At 40.9% G+C, this 24,090-nt stretch overlaps 1 protein-coding gene and 1 long non-coding RNA gene across 7 annotated transcripts in view; one reads left to right on the top strand and one right to left on the bottom strand.

Moving 5' to 3' along the window:
• ZBTB44 (zinc finger and BTB domain containing 44) overlaps positions 1-24,090 on the bottom strand; it is a 35,330-nt gene that overhangs the window by 9,999 nt on the left and 1,241 nt on the right. For 4 of the 5 annotated variants that reach the window (XR_013225974.1, XM_077306416.1, XM_077306415.1 and 1 more), the window contains exons 2-4: positions 7,102-8,167; positions 2,834-2,912; positions 1,407-1,570 (exon numbers count right to left, since the gene is read on the bottom strand). Coding sequence is in view for 4 of the 5 variants with exons in the window: in XM_077306416.1 (XP_077162531.1) it covers positions 1,407-1,570; positions 2,834-2,912; positions 7,102-8,119 (1,261 nt within the window). In the remaining variant the exon portion in view is untranslated. Of the gene's footprint in view, positions 1-1,406; positions 1,571-2,833; positions 2,913-7,101; positions 8,168-12,529; positions 12,615-24,090 lie in introns of those variants that run through there. The other variant, XM_077306417.1, reaches the window with a different exon arrangement.
• Positions 10,472-24,090, top strand: part of LOC143821923 (uncharacterized) — a 29,891-nt gene continuing 16,272 nt past the window's right edge. For both annotated transcript variants that reach the window (XR_013225976.1, XR_013225977.1), the window contains exons 1-3: positions 10,472-10,608; positions 15,329-15,433; positions 22,380-22,468. This is a non-coding gene — a long non-coding RNA (uncharacterized LOC143821923). The remainder of the gene's footprint in view (positions 10,609-15,328; positions 15,434-22,379; positions 22,469-24,090) is intronic.

The following is a 24,090-nucleotide window of genomic DNA, read 5'->3' as shown; positions in this document are numbered from 1 at the left end:
ACATGCTTCCAAGACAGCATAGGAATGCCTCTGGCAATATTAATATAATGATAGTAGCAAGAGGTGCAAACTTAAAAGGACTCCAGGGAATGGTAGAGGACAGGAAGGCCTGGAGGATCATTGTCCATGGGGTCGCGATGGGTCGGACACGACTTCGCACATAACAACAACAACAAGTAGCAAGAGGACTTCTATACACCAGGGGTAGTCAAACTGCGGCCCTCCAGATGTCCATGGACTACAATTCCCAGAAGCCCCTGCCAGCATTCGCTGGTAGGGGCTTCTGGGAATTGTGGTCCATGGACATCTGGAGGGCCGCAGTTTGATTACCCCTGCTCTACACCAATGCCTTGCCAAGTACTAAGGAGCATGTTTAAAATGTGGCTACAGCTTTTCCCCAGATCAAGACACAGGGAGGCTTGGTTTCTTCTGCGTCAATTTCACTGCCATTTGTGGCTCAGTGAAAAATGAAACTAAGGATTAACCTGTGGTTTTGAATACTCCCAACTTTTGCAAATGACATTCCGACCCTAAATCTCTTTATTCATGAGCTGATTTAAGTAGGCATTACTAGTTTCCAAGCAAATGTGGTTAACATTAACCGCTTTAGGCTCTCTGCCCGTTACTCACAAACAAAAAACGTATGGCATCATCTTCCATTTTTTCCCCTTTCTTTTTAGAAGGAAAACTTTGACATGGTTATCTTCCTACCTCAAGGTGGTATCCTTGCCATACTACATGCAGATGAGTTGATATTTGTGGGTACCCTGCATAAAGGCTGAAATGGTTGAGGGAGGCACTGCTGGCCATGCAGAATTCCAGAACAGAAGGGAACCTTTCAAGATGTACAAAAAAGCTGTAGCTCTACAATCCTAATCTCTTGGGCTTTCGGATAACAAAGGCTGATTCATGCAGTAAGATGTGGAATTCGCTGCCAGAAGATGTAGTAACGGCTTCAGGAATCAACAGCTTTAAATGATTCATGGAAGATAAGTCTATCAGTGGCTACTAGCCTTGGTGGCTGAAGGAAACATCCACGTTCAAGGCACTAAACCTCTAAATCCCAAAACAACATCAGGGGAAAGTCTTGGCCTCTATGCCCTGTTGTTGGTTCTCCAGAGAAACTAGCCGGCCACTGTGTGAGACAGAATGCTGGACTAGTCTGATCCACCAGGGCTTTTCTTATAGGCTTGTGGGGAGGGACAGCCTATAAAACGTAATAAAATAATAATGTTCTTGTTTTAGGTTTTACTGAATTTCACAATTTCTGCCACCTATACTGTCTTATGGCAGTTACTGGGTGAATTGTAAAATGAACTTTTTTTAAAAAGTCATCGGTTCCTCAATCTGTAGCTTTATAATCCAAACGGCTGCATTTTGGAATGTGAAAGAGTAATGATTCTTACCTGAGTGGATGAGCATGTGCTGTTTTAGGTTCTGAATACGAGTGAATCGAACACCACAGGTTGGGCACTGAAAAGGTCTATCAGGACCATTTGGACTGGGTCTCTCTATGCTACTGGTTGAAGGAGTAATATACAGCTGGTAAGGATACTGGACAGTCTCCAAGCTGCAGATATAAACAATCACTCATTCAGAAGTGCATCAGGGATGTATATATGTAAAACATCAAAGTACAAATGTGAATGTATGAAAAGAAGCTGTAACATGCAATAAAAAAGTTAAAACCACATTCTTTGAACTGAACTACATCAAATGCCCAAATGAATTTAAAACATATTTTCCCTACAGTGGACTTTTTTTTGGAGAAGGGTAACAGCAGGTGACCAAGGAGTGAAAATCACAGAATCAGAATCACAGAATCATAGAGTTGGAAGGGGCCATACAGGCCATCTAGTCCAACCCCCTGTTCAACGCAGGATCAGCCCAAAGCATCCTAAAGCATCCAAGAAAAGTGTGTATCCAACCTTTGCTTGAAGACTGCCAGTGAGGGGGAGCTCACCACCTCCTTAGGCAGCCTATTCCACTGCTGAACTACTCTGTGAAAATTTTCCTGATATCTAGCCTATATCGTTGTACTTGTAGTTTAAACCCATTACTGTGCGCCTTTCCTCTGCAGCCAACGGAAACAGCATCCTGCCCTCCTCCAAGTGACAACCTTTCAAATACTTAAAGAGGGCTTTGCAGCTGTTACGCAAGTCCTGCAGAAATCTCAACACACGCATAACATGCAAAATGTGTGTTTATACTGTACTTATGAAATCATTACCTTTCTCAATGTCACCTTGAAATTCAGTGGACAATCCTAAGTGGAGATGTTTTGGTTTTTATTGGCCATCAGATCACATCAGACTTCTGGTGACTCCACAGGGTTTTCAAGGCAAGAGATATTCAGAGGTGGCTTGCCACTGCCAGGCCTCTGGGCAGCTACCCTGGTGTTTTCTGGTAGTCTCCAATCCAAACACTAACCCGGACTAGCCTAATCCATCAGATTGTAGAAGTTTAGCAGGGTCGGTAATTGGAAAGGAGACCACCGAGGAAGGCTTTTCAGAGGTAGGTATTTTTTTAAAAAATTGCTTTGGCAGCAAGTACCACCACAACACTAGGGTCCTCACAGTGTGATAGAAAGCATGCTGCAGCAGCAATTTTGTACCTGGCTCCACTGCCTGTGAGAGCTATTTGATAGCAGCCATTTTGTGCACCCACCACACTGCCCCAGAATTCCAAATGTACCCACAGGATCAAAAAGGATGGGGACCCTTGTCCTAGACCAACACAACTGCCTGCAATTTTTATGTTGGACACTGTTTGCTTAACACAGAAAGTGCATCACAGCATATACTGCAGAGCATTTTACACTGCTGGTACATACCGATCGTCGTCATGAACGTTACCACCAGAGGTACTTTGGAGTGTTGGCAAGCCCTCAGTGACTCCTTCATCTATCGAACCTAGGCAGTTGAGGAAAGAACATGTATCAACCTGCAGTTTAGGTGGAATAAATGCAGCTGTATGTGGAAGAATCCTCATCATTGCTCCTTGGTTTTCATAGAAAAACATTCAGCAACTGTGATGTTATGTTGTAAAAATCAACCCCATAAAGAGTTCAATGCTCTCTGACAAGACACTTCAACATTTAGTGAAGTGATAGGCTGGCTTGCTAGTAAACAACTCAGTACACAGACTCAGTATTATAGGGCAAATTATAACCAGTTTTGTTCATGATTTCAGCCATCAGAAGATTCTCTGATGGAAACAGGACTTGGACCTGCATAAACAAGGATAGGACTGTCACTACAAAGTCAATTTGTCAAAGTGATATATGCAAAGTAGCAAGAGCAATCAGTATATAATAGCCAATTACTATTTACAAAGGCTTGAACCTCAGTTAACTCAAAAGGGCTTGGTACCAGCCCCCTCCCTTTAAAAAAACTCTAATTTTGTCCCTTAGTGTACCAAATTTTGTATTCTCTCACAAGCTTCCTCTCCCAACTGATCAACAGATCACTACACTACAATGATACTGAAGTAATTTAACTCGATAACTTCCAAGTAAATACAGGATTAGGACACTTCAGCACAACAGCCAAACAGTGATGTTTTCATCTGATAAACACACATAATGAAATTGTAACTGTGGTATATCACAAATGGAAAAAAACCCAGACACCACAAAACTCATTAAAAATCAGCCCTGCAGTATGTGGATAAAGACAAGATATTATGAACATGTGGAACTTAGAATTACACAGTTGGAAGGGGCCATACAGACCATCTAGTTCAATTCCCTGCTTAATGAAGGATCAACCTAAAGCATCCATGATAAGCATCTGTCCAGCCACTGCTTGAAGACTACCAGTGAGGAGGAGCTCACCACCTCCTTAGGCAGCCCATTCCACTGCTGAAATAGACTCAAGGAATCCTAGAATGGGAAGTGACCATCCAGGCCATCTAGCTCAATGCAGGATCATCCTCAAGCATCCAGGATAAGGATCTGTCCAGCTGCTGCTTGAAGATTGCCAATGAGGAGGAGTTCACCACCTTCTTAAGCAGACTGTTCCACTGCTGAAATACTCTAACTGGGATTCCCCACCCCCCACACCTGAAATCTAGTCAGTACCGTTCTACACATAGCCTGGACTTCCTTGGCAATCTCCCATCCAAATACCAACTAGGGCCAACCTGTCTTGGCTTTTGAGATCTGAGGTCATGGCTTGCTATTGACAGTGCTATTTTTGACCTTTTGTTGCAGACAATCTTAGGCCTAACATGTCTACTTTTCTTACCAGACAACCTTGATCACCTTTATAAACGGTCAGGTACCTGGACAGTATATTATTTAACGGGGGATGTTATCCTAAACATACATATCAGGGACTCCCGTTGAGACCCACTTGGTGGGTCTTCAGATTCAGAATGTTTATGAATGGGCTGCAAGAGATCTGTTTTGAATTTCTAGGGCAGTGGAATTGGCTGTCTAAGGAGGTGGTGAGCTCCCCTTCACTGGCAGTCTTTAAGCAGCAGCTGGACAGATACTTATGAAGGGTGCTTTAGGCTGATCCTGCACTGAGCAGGGGGTTGGACTAGATGGCCTGTATGGCCCCTTCCAACCTATGCACCAATCCAACATTTTTTCAACTGCTTTGTTAAGGGAACACAATTTCATTGGACAAACTTGTGCTTTCTTTCAGCTTTGTTTTCAGGTTTCTGCAAATGAAATCCTATTGCTTGTCTCATGCTGCTGACTGTATTGACTTAACACAGTGTAATAAGTCTGTGAGAAAGGCATATAAGATACCTGCAGGGCCAGAAGCAGCAGAGTCACTTTACTGCTAACAATGAAGCATTCCAGGCAGAATTAAGGCGGAGTGAAGGTCCTTCAAAAAAGCCCCCCCCCCTTTTCTAGTTAAACCTGCTAATTAAAAGTACAGCTCTTAAAATAATTCTAATAGAAAGACTTATTCAACCACCTGTAATCTCTCTGCAGAGCATGACCTTTACTGGTTCCCCCTTCCACTGCAGCCCAATGCAATTTTGTTCCTAGAGATCAGCAGACCCTCAGGGTCAGCACTAAAAGCAAAGTGGGGGTCTGCAGTGGCAAAAATCGCTGCTCCTTCTTCTGAAGACCCAATTGCAAATTAGTCCTCAGAATGGTTTAGTTGGATACACGCCAGTAAATTTCAACAGTTATAACATTTGTCACATATAATTTCAGTGTGATACTCAATGCAAGGAGCAGGCGGGCATTAGCATCTTAATTAAGACCACTGCAGGATTACAACAAAGCAAGAACATATTTTATGGATCACTGCTTTCTTTTCTGTGGTGATCTCTGCTCCGGATGTGGAGAAAAGATCGAGGAAAAGAGACCAGTGTATTCAGACAGCAAAGGGCAGCCTACCAGGAATGCCTTCTGTGAAAGAACCCTCTGAAATGAAAACTGGCTGCAAAAGAAAACGGTATTTATTTAATAAGGGGTTAAAGCAGGAAGAAATTCCTTTGGGGGGGGGGTAACGCTTGAAAACATTGTTGGGTTTAAAGGTGCCAACTGGACTCAAACTTTGTTCTAAAATTTGATCATGTCTATTTATCCATCTGTCGGATCTGATGGCTCACTCCCACCAGTAGAACATCAGTAGAACAACAGGAAGAATGGCCTTTGGCTGGATGAAGAGATGAGCTAGTTAGACCGTTTATGCACTGGGAACTTCACTGCTCCAGCTCCTGTGCAGGAGCACAAATCCGGGCCGGATGAGGTGCACCAGGCCAAATGCTCTCCATGTGGGTGCAGCAGGAGGTGGGGCAACCCGTCATGACTAAAACTCCAGCCTGCAGCCCAGCATAAAACCTTCAGTACATAAACAGTCTTATTGGTTCTTTTTGCCTGCTGCCTTAATAGTTGCAGTAGTATTTTTAAGGGAAATGATGGGACTTTGTGTTTTTATTCTTTTATTGTCTGTAAACCGCCGTGAGCCCACCCGGGAATGGCAGTATATAAATCTAAATAAATACATATAAATAAATAAAATTTGATCCTTTGCTATAGGAGCTGCTCGATGTGTTCACACAGCTTCCGAGAAGCCAGGATTTCCCTGCTTAGTTCAGTGATGAGCACAGCACTATGCACAAATATATCAAAAATTGCCTACAGAACTACTACTGAACACGATGTGACCAGCAAGGCCCTTGGCTGTGCACTTATAGGAACACCCTTGAGGCTGGCAGGTTACAGAGCTTAGTATTATTATGCCATCCCAGTGTATGACACTCTTCAGGGTTCTACAAGAAGACACGCCCTTGCCTTTAACAGTGTATCACAACACTACCCTTTCACTGAAATTTTCCTTGTGTTGCTGAAAACTGCTCTCTGTGTCATGATTTCACCTATGCAATCACATGCCGCTGGCAATCTCTTCCCTGAACTCCTACTTCCATTTGTTTAAGGGCATGGGGTCAGATTACATCAGTCTAGTGAACCAGTTTTTAGCGAATGGCTGCCAGAAAAGAAACTCTGCTTTCCCCCTTTTAATTTACAAACCTTGCTCTCAAATTCCCGACAGCTTAAATATAAAGAGCCTTGGAAGATAATGCATTCAACGTTCGTGTGCTTTCTATTTAAAAAGGATTCGCAACCAATGAAGTCTACGAAAACTCTTAGCAGGTCAAGCAATTTGATTTGAGCAGAAGCAACACCAATATAGAACGTCAACATATGAGCGATTCGAAGAGCGGTGCAAAAATAGCAACAGAAATACATTGAGGCATGTGCCCATTGGAACACTATCCCTGCTTCCTTAAGGCAGTTGTGCAGCTGAAGTAGTATGACTGCACAGCTAAGACATTTCCTCCCTGAAAAGGCTCCAGTCTGTTCCCACCCCCTTCACGGTGCCAGGCTAACAAAATGAAAGGTTTAAGCAGCAGACGAATCTCAATGCTGAGCTGGAAAGAGCGTTCATGACTGTACACCCTCATGACCACCACACTCTGGTTAAAGTAGGAAGACAACAGTCGCTATCATTAACAAGAAGAGCTTTTCAAATTGTCTGAAAACACTGCACTCAAACACTTGAGAATATTACATGGAAGCCCACCCTGCTCCGGATGAAACCACAACGGGACACATAGTGCAAGTGATTCTACCTATAGAAGATGACTGTGGACTGATCAAAAGGTCTTCCTGAACTTGCTCGCTTCCAGGAACCGTCTGCTGATCGCTCAGGGAACTTTGGGATGCGCTGACGGGCTGTGACACCTCCTCGTGAACTTCCTCGTCACTTAACCTTTCCACTTTGACACGCACATCTTCTTCAATTACCAGAGGGGAACTGACCTTTGTGCTCTCGCAAGTCACATAATCAGTAATTCTTCTGGACGCTTCTGCTGGGCCAGGCACTTCTAGAGTCCGAGAATTTTCTACTTGCTTCACCTTTTCCGACTGAAGCCTTCGGTCAATTCCAAAAGGGAAAGTCCAAGGAAAAGCCAAGGAAGAGTCTACAGGGTGACTTCTAGACTCTGCATAGGAAGCTGAAGGATTCAGAACCTGCGGGGAGTTAGTTTGAGTGCTACATTTTAGCGGGCTTCCGGGCGACATAACTATGTAGCTTTTGCGCTTTCGCCTTGACTCTCGGCATACAGGAATGGTTCTCTCCACCATGCTGCATTCCGAAGAAACTGGAGAAAGGCTGCCGTCTCGAGAGGTAAAGTTGCAGGTGGTGCTGTTTTCCTGCCCTGTGTCTAGGACCTTTTCTTGCTGGCTATTGGGAGTGTTCCATAAAATGCTCGACTTCATGAACTCAGAACAGGTGCTAGCAACACTGAACATTTGCATATAGCTAGCTGCAGCCAAGACATCGATAATATTTTCTGTGTTAATCGACAGGGTCGCTGTGTATGCATATTCCAGAAGAGGCATGAACCCGGTCACAGTCACATGATGCAAGTCCAGTACACTTTTGCTGTCCTCTTCTGCTTGTCCGACCAGCTTGGAACGGAAGAAGTCACTGCAGGCTGCCAACACTACTTTGTGTGCCCTGAAGATCTTGTCTTGGACACGAATGGTGATATCGCAGAAATGCCCATCGTTGCGCAGCATGTTCAGCTTCCCGAGCATCTCCTGGCTGTGTGCGGGGGAATTGTGGGTAAATGTTTTGACGCCCATCGTTTTGCCTTTCTGCCAAAATCCAGAGTATGAGAAATCAAAATGGACCTACGAAAGAACAACAAGCAAATAAATCCATGATGACAAAAATCGTTTCCCCACCAAATGGAGCCAATAAAAATATGCTTTAACATTCTACTAAATGCATATAGTGAATACAATATGCCCTGAAGGGAAGTCAATAAAGAAAAAATGCAGACTAGAGACTATGTATCATAAATTCCTAAAAAGACCACCAATGACTTGCAAGAATTTCCAGTCTATCTTTCATATTTTAAACTGCAAATTGCTTTGGACGTGGATATAAAGGGATTACATAAATACGTTAAATTAAAAAATGCACATGTATTTATGAAAGCACAGTCCTCTGGAATTCTTCAGAATATATTGAGCTATCACAAACCCAATTCAAATGCAATTCAGTTAATAGCACTTGTTTGCTGTTGCTGATGGGGGGTGGGGAAGCTGAATTATTCTGCCAGTCTGCTTTGCCCCCCAAATCACTGGTGTGCAAAGGCTAGGCTAATGTGCAAAGTTGTACCGGAAAGGAAGATGAGGACAAAGTATTCTCTTCCAGTGGCATGTTGCATGGATTAGGAAACTGGGTTGGGATGGAAGGTGAGTTGGACATGGAAAAAGAGCACATCAACACTCATGGTATCACTTCTCTCAGAAAGGTGTTGTAGGCCAAGAATTGCTTCAGATCATCCAGTGTCTATTGTACTGCATGTTCTTCAGTGACAGTAATGTTATCAATCCAAAATCTGCCATGAAATGTAAGCCTGGAATCAATCTGGCAGAAAGATGAGGCAAAAATACTTCAAACACTTAAGCAAGTTTTGCCTCATACCATACAGGTTATAGGACTAAAGTCACTTTAGTGGCAGTCTGTTTCCTCTACTACACTATTGAAAAGCAGCGAATTCTCACTTCGTTCTCCCATCTCATCCAACTTTCTCATGCTGGAATTGTAAACTACCTCAAGAGAAAATCATATATCTTCTGGAACACAAAATCAACTGACCAGCATTAAAGGTCACATGGCTGATATACTTCATTAGCTAGAAATGACGAAGGAACACCAACAACTTAACATGGCAGAGTATTCCTGGGTTAAGCTATATGGGTTTAGAATGAAACCTCTTACTGTTTGCGAAGGAAAACTAAACATAAAAGCACAAGCCTTCTATTGAGTGAAGAAACATGTGAAATTCCTTTGTACCACAAAGGCAAATAAACATTCTGCATGCATATAGGTAAAGGTAAAGGTATCCCCTGTGCAAGCACCGAGTCATGTCTGACCCTTGGGATGACGCCCTCTAGCGTTTTCTTGGCAGACTCAATACGGGGTGGTTTGCCAGTGCCTTCCCCAGTCATTACCGTTTACCCCCCAGCAAGCTGGGTTCTCATTTTACCGACCTCGGAAGGATGGAAGGCTGAGTCAACCTTGAGCCGGCTGCTGGGATTGAACTCCCAGCCTCATGGGCAATCTGCATGCATATAACCTTTCCTAAACATTATCTATTTCACTAAAGCCAAAACCCATTTTTGTAATCCTAATTTTCCAATACATGCATTGGATTCTTGATACTTGGGCATGGAGAAGGCACTTTTGCTCAAGCAATAACAGGATGTGTTGATTTCCAAGGATTACACACAGTTTGCACAACACACCATTTCAGGGGGTCCCAAACCTTGAGAGTGACTTTTCAGTTAATGTGAGGATTAATGCATTTGGACTGATGTTGGGGAAACAGGAAACTCCCAGTATGTGAGTGAAAGGTTCTTCAAGCTGATATTCTGGAACTATTTCCAAATCAATGTTCAGATATATGTTCTTTCTCATAACTACTCAGTGCAAATTTTATAAAATAAATATATAAAATGAATAAAAGTTAAAACACACACCCTTAATTTTACTTTACCCAAACAACCAGCCCATAATTTTGTACTGCAAAAGCTGTAGAGAGAAACTGAGGTTATAAAAGCCCCATGACCCCCATGTCATGCATTATAAAGGTAAAATGTCACACATTATCAAGGTAAAACCTGCCTTTTACCATACATCACTGGAAATCCCTTCGACATACAACTGTATAGCACAAAAATTTCAAGAATGTAACGTATGACCGCAAGGCTACAATTCCAGTGCGCACTACAAGTGCAGAAGAACAAGGCTGCCGTTGTAATGAAATGACACCTCACTCTACAGGTAACATAAATAACAATTAGAATTATGAAAGGGGCATGCTTAATTTGTACCCTGTCAATGCTCCACCCAGCCTCCCTCGCTTTACAAAGGATGCAGAAAATATTTCAATAGCCATCTTTCAGACTGCCTGCGTAGGAAGATGAAAGCTGAATTTCTAATGGTGAATAGCCAATGGAACAAGCATTGTTTTTTTTTTTTTTACAGAATTAGGATCTTGTGTGTAATCAATGGATTCACTGGAATATCCTGGAACCAAGGGAATGGAATTTTCCAACAGGTAAGCGGAAGAGTCTGATGTCACCCCCACCTCCTCCCATTTAATGCATATTTGCTGAGAGTGTTGCTCAAAATACCAGGAATTTTAGGGGAGATCCTCAGAGAGTCTGAGGAAGTGGGAGGGAAGGTTTTGACTCTTGACTGGCTAGACAAGCAGGAGAAAACACAGCTTTGAGAACAGGACCTGGACAGAGGCAGCACAAAAAGACCCAAAGTTGTATCTAGTAATCTTAAGTTTTATTCTACCTATGCTGAAATTCAACATCACAGGGAGATATATTTGAAGAATTACATTTTTCTTATTTTCTATAGTCAAACATTCCTAAACATACTAAAGGTTTTCCCTTTTCCCTGATCAATAGCTTTAAGTTAACATTATGATGATTTGATTTATAGGCTGCCCTCTCTGCAAGCGGGCTCGGGGCGGTTACATCAATAGATAAAAACATTCATAAACAGATTTAAACATTCTAAAAATTAAAAACTATCAAACAACATCCCAGCCCCCACCCCTTCCAGCCATTTTCATTTCCCATTTCCTGAAAAAAACATCTCATAATGGTCAATCAACTTCATTTAAATATGGTCCACACTACAGAAAAAAACAAGGAATGTGGTCAGACAAAACCTGGAAGTAAAAAGGGATGGTTTAGCTTCTAGAACAGCTAAACTAACTTATCACCATAGTCTCCTTGCTATGGTGAGTTTCTCATGCTTGTTGGGTGTGGAGACGCAGAACAAGATTGGGGAGGTAACTTCCTGTTAGGAGTCTAATAACAAGAAATAGGGGACAGCTAGGTAAATTCCATACCCCCTTGGTTGAATAGATGGGCCCATGGGACCCATTTTGCCACAGCTACCACTGTCTCATATGTAGGTTTGCCAACTCTGGGTTGGGAATTACCTGGCAATCTTGGGAGGTCTCCAGCCACCACCTGAAGATTAACAAGCTTAGTCATACAGTGGTGTCCTTCTGGTGCTAACCCTCCTGTTCCACCAGCTAGGCTGCAGAAAGCCCTGCCTGCTACAACAGGAAAAAAACAGAGTAAGATGTGCAGCTATGCAGCAGTGCCAGCATCTCAACTTGCTGCGTCAGTGCTGTGGGTAGGTTCTTTAGATTGCAACTTGGAACCATGTCCCGGAGGTATCCTGGCTCCCAGCAATATCGTTAAGGGAAAACCTGTGATCAGGATGTGTTTTAGCGATAGCTTCTGGCTCAGTTCCTGCAGGATTCTTTTGGAAGGAGGGCAAGGACTACAATTTTTCCTTCCCCGTGAGAAGAAGATGGTTGACAAATTTTTTTTAAAAAAAATACAGAGTTGGGCAACAGCAGCAACATGAATCTCTATTGTTTATCAAAGATCTTCTTTCCCAGCTTTTCCACAGCTTCTCTAATTTTCTCTGCTTACATTTCATAATAACAGTTAAGCTATACAAATCAAGCTTGCTCCCCATAATTTCCGAAACAAAATGTGGATTTGTAGTTTCAACAGGATACCCATGATGTAAGAATATAACTGTCTTGTTGACACAGATGAATGGTCCCCCCCATGTAATCTTGTTTCCAACAGCAGGTACCTAGATACCTCTGAAAACTCAAAAGAGAGCAGAGATATGATCAAGGTTGCCAACAGGCCTTAGAATAGATGCTATCTGTCGGTAACAGAGGTTTAATGTGTGAAAATGGACAGCCAAAACTTGTCATGGCATGCAGGTAAATAAAATCACCTGGTAAACAACAGCCCATTAAGCCTCTTATCAAAAGGACATCAAGTGTTTATTTCTTCACACAGTTGATGACTCTAAAGATGATACTGAGAATTCTTAGTACTAAAACATCTCTTAATTTCTTATATGTAATGCTTGTACCATCTTTAATAGAGTTGTGATCTTCTTGATAAGATGAAAATGTTTTAAATTACCTGTATCTCAGGGTTCTTATCTCAGACATGAAGTGTTGGCTCACCAGATGATGTGTCTAAGTACAGGTGAAATAAGGCCCATGTAGATGACAACTGTTCAGACAGAAGGCCAAGGAAGATTTATCTGAGTGTGATTAACTTGTTTGGAGCAGCTACCTAAATCATTATGAAAGCAGGTTTGTTCACTGGCAACCAAGATCAAGATAATTCATATTATAGTATTTCCCATTACTATGTATGGGTGTGAAAGCTGGACAACAAAGAAAGCTGACAAGAAGAAAGTTGATTAATTTGAAACATAATGTTGGAGGAAGATTTTACATGTACTGTGGACCACCAAGAAGACAAATGTGGGATCTAGATCAAGTTTGAACTTTCCATAGAAACTAAAATAACTGCATAGTGGCTATAGTACTCGATCCACATTATTTGAAGACAAAAGTCACTGGAAAATAAGGGGAAAGCACAAAAATACCCAACATGAGATGGGCTGACTCTAACAAGCAAACCATGTCACTCAGTTTGCAAGACCAGAGCAAGGCTGTTAATGATAGAACATTTGGGAAGTCGTTAATTCATAGGGTTACTGTAAGTCACAAGTCACTTGACAGCACTTAACACATACACATCTAGTTGGGGAGAGAACGAAGGAACTAGAACATATTGTTAACCAAATCCTCATATATGAAACTTAGGAACCAGTATAATTGTTGAAATGTTCCACTAGCACCAGTGAGACCTAAGTTCCAATCCCTGCTCAATCATAAAGCTCTCTGAGTCGCCTTAGGTCAATTGGCCCATCCTACTTCATAGTGTTGCTGGGAGATAAGACAGAGAAGGGGAGAAATATGTAACACATCCTGAGCTCCTTGGAGGAGGGGCAGGAAAACAAGTGTACAACAAACTTAAGCTTACCACATTCCAGTACCTTTTGAAAGCTGCCAGAAAGGCACAATTTAACTGAAGCTTACCAAGAACTGGGGCCAGGAAAAACATTCAATGTAAGAGCAGTGTAAGATTATAAAGAGTATGGTCAAGCAAGCCTTTCGAATTTCCTCATTTGCAGCCATTTAAAAATGATGTTATCTGTTTGTATGCAGAAGAACAATTAAAACGTTACTGCAGCTGAATAACTAAGAAACAAGAATAATGTAGAGCATTCTATAACCTGAGCAGCAACATCATTAGAACAGATAAGAAACAATCGCACAGCTGGATGTGGCCAATTGCTTGTAGTTCTTCCTGCATCCAGCGCTGTGTGTGTTCCCAGCATTTAAGGCAGTTGTTCTTGGCCTAGACAGTAACACTTTGTGCTCTTCCCCTCCCCAACTTTCCTGCAAAAATCTATTCTCATCTCTTGAGGGCCAATAAATCCTATTCAGTTTATAACAAGTGATTAACTATTGTAAGACTGTTGTGGTTTTATGGGACACATTAAGAAATACCACACTCCTGTGGGGTTGCTTTAGTTTAAAAATATTTAAACGCTGAGGTCCGCAGAATTTGAGAAATCTGCAAGTCTTTAATCTTACCTAATCAACGTTTGGCCTTTGATTTCTTGGCTTGCTCCTGTTTCACTTACTTGCAAAGCCTACAGCCATGTCCTGTTAGCAAAGGAATTTAGACTCTAACCTAACAAAGAATTCATGATGAGCGTTCCTCCCTTCCCAGCCTGAACTGGAGTTGAGCTCGCTAAACTGAGCTATTTTGGTGAAAAATTGGAATGTACTTTTAGTACTTTCTGAATTTCAGAACCCCACCCAGGCTCCCCTGACATAACTGGGAGTACTATGGATTTCTGCAAGTCTCCTCTCTAAACTTCCTTCTGGCTTTCACTGTAGTAGCAATGTGGATAGAAGAACGTATACGTCTTGGTGTAGTGGTTAAGAGCTGTGGCTTCTAATCTGGCCAGCTGGGTTTGGTTCCCTGCTCCTCTGTATGCAGCCAGCTAGGTGACCTTGGGCTTGTCAGTCCTGTTAGTGCTGTTCTCAGAGCACTCCTGTCAGATTTCTCCCACCTCCACCTACCCCACAGGATATCTGCTGTGGAGAGAGAAAGGGAAGGCAATTCTCAGTCGCTTTGAGTCTCCACTGGGTAGTGAAAAGCAGGGCATAAAAAACAACTCTTCTTCTGTCCCCAAAAGCCTTCAGAGCTGCTTGCGCTGGACAGCTAGGAAATGTAAGCTTACAAAGGACCTGACACAGAAAGGGATATGTGTACGAGAGATATCCTCTCTTTCTTGCTGTCATGGCTATAGTCAGGTAAGTGGGAGCATTAGAATTCAAGTTATAAAAGACTTGGATTATAACGGTTTGGGGTTATAACATTCACTTCATGTTAGAAGTGACTATTAAGAGCACCCAAAATTCACTTGCCAGATCTAGAAGTTATGAGTTCTGGCAGAATCACATATAGCACACACTTCAATAATCCTAACCCAGCTTGTGGGGTCTCGGTACAATGATAACATCAGCCCAGTTCACATTATGATGAAAGGGTAGACTTCCTGCATGTGTATATGCACACCAGTTTCTCAAAAAGTGCCAATGTGCATTCAATCTACAAATCCTATTGTATACCATTTCCTGGATAAGTGTGCAGTTTCAAGCATGCATGCAGGAGTTGTGGTTTCCAATCACACATTCAGCTGTGCATGTATCGAATGTATCTTGTGAATTTTACTTTATGCATGTATAAAGAAAAAGCCTAGTGCATGTGGATGGTACATGCATCGACTGTAACTTGTGGACAGGCTACTAAACGTCTTCTAAAGCAACCATAACTTCTCTTTCACCAAAGGCTGCAACACAGAGCATGCATTGCTCTTCAAGAACTCTAGCACAGAAAGACAGGCTACTATCTTCCCAGTAGTATGTGTTTGAGACACAGAAGAAGTCACAAGAGGTGAGTCAACATTCTAAAGCTTTGTAAGAGTTTAATTGCTCCATCTGCTATCGCTTAGGCTTTCAGCAATACTAACAGGTTTCTAAATATAGCATAACTTTCTTCTTATATTGCAACAGGCATCTAAGGACAGCATCGTAAGACAGTCTTATTTGAAAGACAAAGTTAGGCATGACCTGTTGCCTTTCAGATGTCATATTGCTTTGCTGGAAATAAGCGTTAATGGCCACTGCTTACTCAAAGGGATGCGATCCTGCATGTAGCTTAATTGTATGAAGAATTTAAAGCAATTCATTCCCACTGCCCTAACTCCAGGAGTTGTGGTTTCCCATTATCTTTTACTAGGGCTAAGTCTAAATTAGAAAAAACATGTAGTGTGCCTTCCTTAAAAAGATGCACATTATCTTATCTTGAGGAGTAGGGTAATGCACAAAGACTGTGCTAGTACTTTTCATTCCGAAAACTGAGCATTTCTGTTTTCCATCAATTTCAAAGGGATAAGCTAAACAGGAGAGACAGAAAGCGTCTGGAAACTTTGAAACATTAAGGAAAACAGAGTTTCAGGGCGAAGGGGTGCGAGGAGGCATGTGGAAGTGGTAAACAAGGCAAAATATGTAATACTAATAATTTTATATAAATTTCTATACTGCTGTATACATTTTAAAAACTTTCAGAGCTTGACAGCACAAATAATTGTAAAGGCATGTTAAATGTAAATTTACTTTTTCTTTTTGAAACCTAAATCTTACGTAACGTACCATTTCAAAACAGTTCAATAACTTTATTCTGCAAAAGGAAAAATGTATAAGGAATTTCCTCACTCCTTTCAATTTTCTCCTGATTTTTCATTTTAGGCCTCTCCAAAACATAAACGCTTTACAGCTCTAATTTCAAGGTGTGTACTTATTCACGAAGCCACCCATTACTCTTACATAAGTTTCTTCTGTAAAAGGAAGTGACTTCCAGGAATCTTGCTCAAGTTTAAACAAGACCAATAGCTAGCATTGTCATCACCTTCTCTGCATTGAGTCATCTTTGAGCAATCACACGAACAAATCTGTGTATGTTAAAATCACTTTAAAAACTTCCCAAATAAGAAGCATTTCTGTTGCAGGATCAGCAGAGACATGCCAGAACAAACAAAGCTTTCTTAGAAACACTATAAAGATCTGTAACTCCTATCCTTAGAAGGGGGGGGGATGAGTGTGTGGTCTTCAGAAGGCGATCTTACATCCTTCTATTTACCTTTTCCTTGCCCTGAAGTGGGGTCAAACAAAAAAGTGTGAAGAGGATTAACAATTTGCAGCAGATGCTCCAGCTCCCTTAAAAGAAAAATAGATTGGAAACTGCTTTTGTATATATTTGGAGGATTATACAAGACTTCTTATAGTTACCTGGGAGAATAAATTTATTAATGTCACAGTCTTGAAACACAGGCAGCAAAAACAAATTCTGGCACTGTGCTAGCACTGTATCAAATGGAAGGAGGGACAGGAGAAAGGAAATATGGACAGTCACTTACAGAGTCCTTATAATCTAATTTATTATTATTTATATTTATTTATTATCACCTGTTACTTGATCATTTTAACTGGAGATGCCAGAAACTGAATCTGGAACTTTCTACATTTATATGCCATCTTCCTGCCATTGTATTCAGAGGTTAAACAAAATGTCTTTACCTCTTACAGATCTCATAATATGTGTGAGTTATACCAAAAAAGAGAAAGGGGGGAAAACTGGCAAATCTAACTTTTTTCTTTAGTAAGTAGGCACAAAATTGGGGGAGATTATGTGAAGGAAAAATTCAACAAAAAGTTCCTTTGAAATGTTGACTTTTCTGTTTCTTGCCATCATGATAAGGATAGCTTTTTCTAAATCCAGAATAACTCAGTGACTTAATATTCAATGTTTTTTTTTTCTTTAAAAGAGAAAGGTGGGCCTGCATTCATGTCAATCATTAGGCAGGCTGCTTTTTAGGTTACCAAGTTTTATGGACATATTTGTAAGGCTGCCATGAGTAATTAATTATACAATTAGTGGGATAGTTAAACGAGTTTGTATGTATCATCTTCCCAAACAAAATCTAGTTTTCTCCACTCTTAGCTCTAACATTTCAGTCACAGGCGCCAAACTGAGTAATGTTGAAAGCTAACACCAGTCACTTGGCAAGCGTGAACAACACAGCATTAACTACCAGTCTGACCATGGACTGTTTCAAACGTGGTGCTTGTCCATGCCTTCTCTTTCCCATAATCAGATTCCCCCATATCCTGGATCTTGGCAACTGCCATTCTTGGCAACGGCCATATTCCCCCCCCCCCCCGATATCCTGGTTCTTGGCAACTGCCGTTTGCTGTAATTACCAAATTCAGCAAACTAAGATTACCACAGTTTGTCCCCAAACCAGAACTAGAAATCATAGGTTTGCAACTCTGGTTTGGAGGCAAATGACAGTTTGTATTAACCATAGTTTGCCTGATTCAAGAATCAAGAGAAATGGTGATAACCAGATAAGAGAGAGAACCTGGAAACCCAGTAATGTGGAGGAAGGAAGATGCAAGCATGTGGTTGTACAGAAGCCTGAAGATCATGGTAGAACTGCCAAACTGTCAGAAAGCCAACTTCACTGCATTACTGTGATCTGAGAACACCATCTAAAAAATTATCTATGTGATGAAAACGTAATTACTACAATAAGAAGCACTGTCTGCACCAACTGTGGCCACTGATGGGAAAACAGACTGACATGTTTAATTTAGATCAATATCTGAAATAAGCAAATTGGCTATTTATAAAAAGGAGCAAGTTGCCTAACTTTGCTTCCACTAGTCCTGTTCCAGTTTCATTTGATGAATACGTACTTTTTTGTAAATGGGTTTAGGACAAATATTGCTCACTCCCTTTGAGACAGTTGTGGTTTGTTTGTTGCAAATTTGTTAATCAGAAATCAATTTTCAACTACCAGGCAGCAGGCTAATTGCGGTGAACACAGTGTAGGTCTAAATAAGCACCTAGTTAATAGGATGCACTACGCACAGAAGTCATCATGTATCTCTTTGGCATTCTGGCTTTGGGTTGTTAGAATTAATTTTGATGGTAAAAGCACTAAAACATTTTTAGGCTGAACTGGACTAAGGTCAGCATCTGACAGACTATCAGAACAAAGAGGTTCTTGATAGATTTCTTCATTAAGCAACCCCCTCTAGACCAGTTCAGAAACTAGTTTTGAAACTTTCCTCAAGTTATGGGAAATTTCACTGGGCTGGCACACGCTCTTTGGATGGCTAAAGTATCCAGCACTGATATTTATTGGGCTGAACAGAGCTCCTCTATGGCAGGGAATGTAAAGGTCCAAAGTGCAAACTAGGCAAATTATGAATTAAAAAAAAAATTCAAATGAAAACACAAAACTTGACTGTTGAGTATCATACTTATAATGCAATGGCCTCCACCTTGAGCCAACAATATATAACCCCTATAGTTCAGTCTTTCAAAAATGGGGGAAGGGGAATGCACTAGTTAAGAAACAGAAAATAGATTCAGATTTTAAACCATGTTATTTTTAAAATAATAAAATCAATTTAAAATTAAACCTTACTTTTAGAAAATCATGTTAAAAATCCCAGATTTCTTCCTTCCCCCAACATAAAGGTGCTACTTGCTTGGGGCAAGAAGCCATTGTTTCCAATCCTGCACCTAAACGATAATCTTCCATTAGTTGGACCCCTGAAGCCCAGTGTATTTTCCACAGCAGTACTATAGTGACTGTATTTCCTCCCTTTGATGGGAAGGCTGAGGACGAGACTAGCTACCCACCCAGTGCTATGTTGTGTGTGATGCGGGAAGCTTCATCAGAATGGGGAAGCAAAGCCGAGCATGGATTTATACCTCTCCCCACTCCCCACAAACCCTGGAATATATTGCCATGTTTGAAGCCCTTCCCTGTATCAATGGTTTAGCAGCTAATGCATAAGTTATTTCCTTGTCTAGATATAATCTCTAACAACACACTGGGGCGTATGAAGTGCTGTGGTTTACAGTTGACAGTTACTGCCTCCAGCAGAGCAGGACTGGCCAACATTGTAACTTTACCAGCCTGGAAGGGAAGCTTCCCTTTGAAGCCGTCCACAAAGTGAATAAAGCAGAGTTTGCATTCTCAAACTTGTTTAGTATCTTTTCTTTAGCATCTAAATGCTAAACCCACACCAATATACAACCAGCATTCTATAGTGCAGAGTAGGGGAAATTACTAATGCTAGCAGTTAGAGGGGTGAAAACTTGTTGGTACATTATACACTTCAGGCATCACACACGGTGTAAACAGAATGTCTGTACATACCAAGGGCTGAACCTGTGAGCAGAAGTGAAGCCCCAGTTTCTCACCTATAGTCAGTAATGCCCACAATATTCAGTCATCTTCAGCTGCACTATTTCTCAATCCACCTGTGCTACATCCTTAGATAACTAATCAAGTAAACAAAGGAGTGGCTGTAAAATGGGTTCGCTGAGACAAAGGTGGGAATTTACTTCACAGCTAGTGATGCACATGTGATGACAGAACAACATGGTAGGATTAATATACTCCATCATGTTTCACTAACATAAATGACCCCCCCCCCCAAATCCTGCTTCTGGGGCATTTCAGGCTGCTGGAGGTGAAAACAGAAAAGTCACAATCTACAGGTGCTCTCTGGAAATGCTGCACTGATTTCAAAGCAAGAACTTACAATTCAGCACAATCTTTACACAACAATGCTGTGAAGCCCCCTGAATCCCTGATCTTGCAAACTGTACCTGTTGCTTGTAATGCTGAGAGAACCAAAGCCTGCTTTATTCGGCCACATTCACCTGACTTGCAAGCCTCAAGCTTAATGAATTACATTCAAGTGTGCAGCCATGTTGGTCTGAAGTAACAGAACAAAATTTGAGTCTAGGGGCACCTTTAAGGCTAACAAAATCTTAATCAAGATTGGAGCTTTCGTGTGCATGCATACTTCATTGTGCAAGTGTGTGTGTGCACACAAAAGCTCAAACCTTGAAGATAACTATGCTGGTCTTTGAGGTGCTACTGGACACAAATTTTATTCTGCTTAATAAGGTAGTTATTAATGGAGAACCTTCCAGATCCTGGCTGTTTGGAATGATACTCATAGTTCCTGGTTGCTGTCTTATTGCAAAACCTGACCATAAAACTTCTAGTCTAAAGTTGTTATTTAAATATTCTCCCCTTAACATTTTGCTACTGTAACTTCAAAGTCATCTGTTGAGAAGACAATCTTGAAACAGCGATAGCGTAATTCCTGTTTTCTAGGGACTGCTCCACACATCTTACACAGACAGGCTATCAACCATTCAGGAAAAATTGATTTAAATTGAGATTAAATTCACTTTGAATAATAAACGGAAAACTGATTTAAACCCACAATTTAATCTTTCCTTTTCCTGATGATTTAAATCACCAAGAAAACGATTAAAATTGTGAATTTAAATCAATTTTCCATTTATTATTGAGATGCCTTCTATATATGAGTGCACGCTAACTAGATATTAGAACCATAAAACACATTGATTGAAAACTGAATAGCCTTAAGCTGATCTTAGAGGATAAACATTTCTTAAATGTTTAATAAATTTACGTTTTAGAAAACAATATATACGATAAACGATAAACAAATGATATGTTTTGATACAATACTTATGATTTCAAATAGTCTCTTGTGACATGCTGTTATGACAAGTTTCAGTAAACAGATAGCTGGAATCAACATTAGAAGTTGCAGGGTTCATTTGAGTTTTAGTATGCCCCTCTCGCCCTCACAAAAAAGTAAACAGTCTCAATCAGTAGCATGTACTCTCTCTGACAGGTACTGGCCAGATCATTGTTCTCTGTGAGATGGAAGGTTGACCGATTGTTTACTTAGTGAGTATAGTCCATCATTTGTAATTCAGGAAACTGAGCTAATTGCAGAGATCAGGTTGCTCCTAGGCATAATATAGCAGTAAAAGAGTCACCCAGTGGGAGACTCCTGGGGTGACTTTTCCAGCCTTGGCTTCAGTATCAAGCCATAATGCAAGCGCATTAACTGTTTTGCTCCATAATGACTATCAAAGATGCTTTCTTCATAGTTCTCAAGCGGCCTTTTATAATGATCTTAACTTCAGTTCTAAGAGACAAGATATCTAAATTCACTTAATATTTATTTTTAAACAAAATTATTTTAAAATTTTCAATTACAGGTGTAACATTAAAAATAATTTGTTTTAATTCACCTTACAATCATTTGTAAGAAATATTTTCTTTCAACCTGTGTCTAGCCTGGAAGATGGCTCCTACCTTAATACAGCCTGGTCACCCTAGATCTAAAGCACAGTGACACTGAGACTAGACTACTGTAATCCACTCTACATAGGTCTCTCCTCAAAGTCAATTAGGAGACCCTAGTTGGTAGAATGCCCCGTCTTGGTTGTTTAATAAGAGCTAGATGGAGCATTAATATTTCTCCCATACTGCAGGCACTCTATTGGTTGCTTATCAGTTAGTCGGCTCAATTTAGGAGACTACCTATCATATACAAAAATATTTATGGTCTTGGTCCCTCATATCTGTGGGAGTTTTGCTCATTGGAGCAGGGCCTTCTGTGGGATCCACCCTGCAACTGGGCAAAATCAGCATCCGCCCATATATGTACATGTTCCGTTATGGTCCCTTGTTGAGAACAGGAAAGCTACCACTCTCCAGGATTCTGCAAACTATGCAAAACTGAATAATTCAGGGAAGATATTTGCACACAAAATAGGGCTTTGCTGTAACAAAATAGTTCAAAAAGAAGGTTGCAGTTAGGGATTGTTGATGATGTGTGTACTTGGTATTATCTGTTGTTGTAAAGTACCTTCCTACTACATGTCATGTTAATACTTATGTTTTGTTTCATCTCTGTTTCAGATCTCTGGTTGGTTCCAAGTCAAATCCTGTTCCACTGTTTACTGGATATTACATCCTGCAGTAACGCACTCTGAGTACCAGAGAGAAAGGTACATTATAAATAACGTAACTAAATAAATAGATGCGTATAAGACCTGCAGCCCTAGACAGAGTTAGGCTTGCTTAAGGATATTAATTAATTTCAACAGGTTTAAGAATGTCTGCTTCTGTAATGAATAATGCATTTTTTAATCTCATTTTCTTACAACAATACCACAAGGAAGATAATATAGGTGAACTGAAACTTTAATCTTGTTCAAGATTATCCTAGCATTTGGGACTTGATTCCAAGTTATTTGTAGACAGGTGACATCAAGTGGCCTGTACCAGTTTACATAAGCTGTAGATAAGCTGCAACAACACAACTGAATACCTGTCCACACAAGACTGGCTAGAGAAACTAAATTTCTGCAGTGATGTATCACACCCTTTTGCAAGAAGGGAGAACAATTTCAGCAGCCCACAAGAACCTAAACTTTTATTACAGAAAATGGATTTAATCTGGGAAAGGAGAATACAGAACTGGAAGGAGGACGAATATGGATAGTGTGGAACAAAGACTGATGAGATGCAAGACATGAGATCTAGGACAGGGGTAGTCAACCTGTGGTCCTCCAGATGTTCATGGGCTGCAATTCCCATGAGCCCCTGCTAGCATTTGCTGGCAGGGGCTCATGTGAATTGTAGCCCATGAACATCTGGAGGACCACAGGTTGACTACCACTGATCTAGGTTATAAAGAAACTGGTATAGTAAGTGACAGTACTAGTGGAGCGATCCACCAACGCTGACATCAAGGCTGGAGGCATCTCCCCTGAGTTTTCAGCTTGGCTTCATTTAATAAACTTTTGTGGTGCCAATATTCAACTCAGTTACCGATAACAGTACTCAGTTACCAATTCTCAACTCAGTTATTGGCTTCTAACAAGAAAGGCAGTGGCCCTAAGTGGTACTTAAAATAATTTAAAATCAGCCCTCTATAAATGCATTAGCCAAACGTCATAGTATATTAAACATAAGTTATTTGTATTTAGATTTCTGCAGTCTCATACAGATTAATGTTCTCCCTCCTTCCCACCCATGTACGGTTTTGGCCTACCAACAGCATCAAATGCCAGGCTAAGAATCTGTCATATCAAAGCACAATGGATATGCTTAAAGGTAAAAATAAATGGGGTTGGAGGTACAGGTGCTTTAAGAAGAGATGCACAAAATAATGAAATGCCAAAAGCAGGCAAGTTTTATATTGGCGGGGAGGACAGTGAATTGTGATTCAGTGACAATAGTCCACATAACAGTGAAAAGAAAGATAACCAAATGAACAGTCAAATAACAAAGATGATGACAGGGGGACAGACTCGATGCCAGATTATTTACAAATAGAACGATCAGGTATTGCAACAAGACAAAAGAGAAGGGCCCCTTAGGAGACATCAAGAGAGATGAAAATAGTGAATCCATACAAGAAAGACAGAAGAGTAGCTGGAAGGAGGGGAAAGCAGAATGGCAGAAAGGATGGATGTTTGGAGCTACTACCTTAGAATGGGGTCAGGTGAGATACAGGATAAATGCCAGAGAGCAAGATAAACTACAGGAAGCTGGAAACCATGTAAAGAGAAAAAATGGAGAGGTGCCAAGGCACAGAGAGAAAGGAGGGCCTGGGATTTTTGGA

The sequence above is a fragment of the Paroedura picta genome, chromosome 12 (assembly GCF_049243985.1).
Source record: "Paroedura picta isolate Pp20150507F chromosome 12, Ppicta_v3.0, whole genome shotgun sequence".
Classification (NCBI taxonomy): Eukaryota; Metazoa; Chordata; class Lepidosauria; order Squamata; family Gekkonidae; genus Paroedura; species Paroedura picta.
The sequence above is the reverse complement of the archived record's forward strand: the minus strand, read 5'-3'. Positions and strand labels throughout refer to the sequence as shown.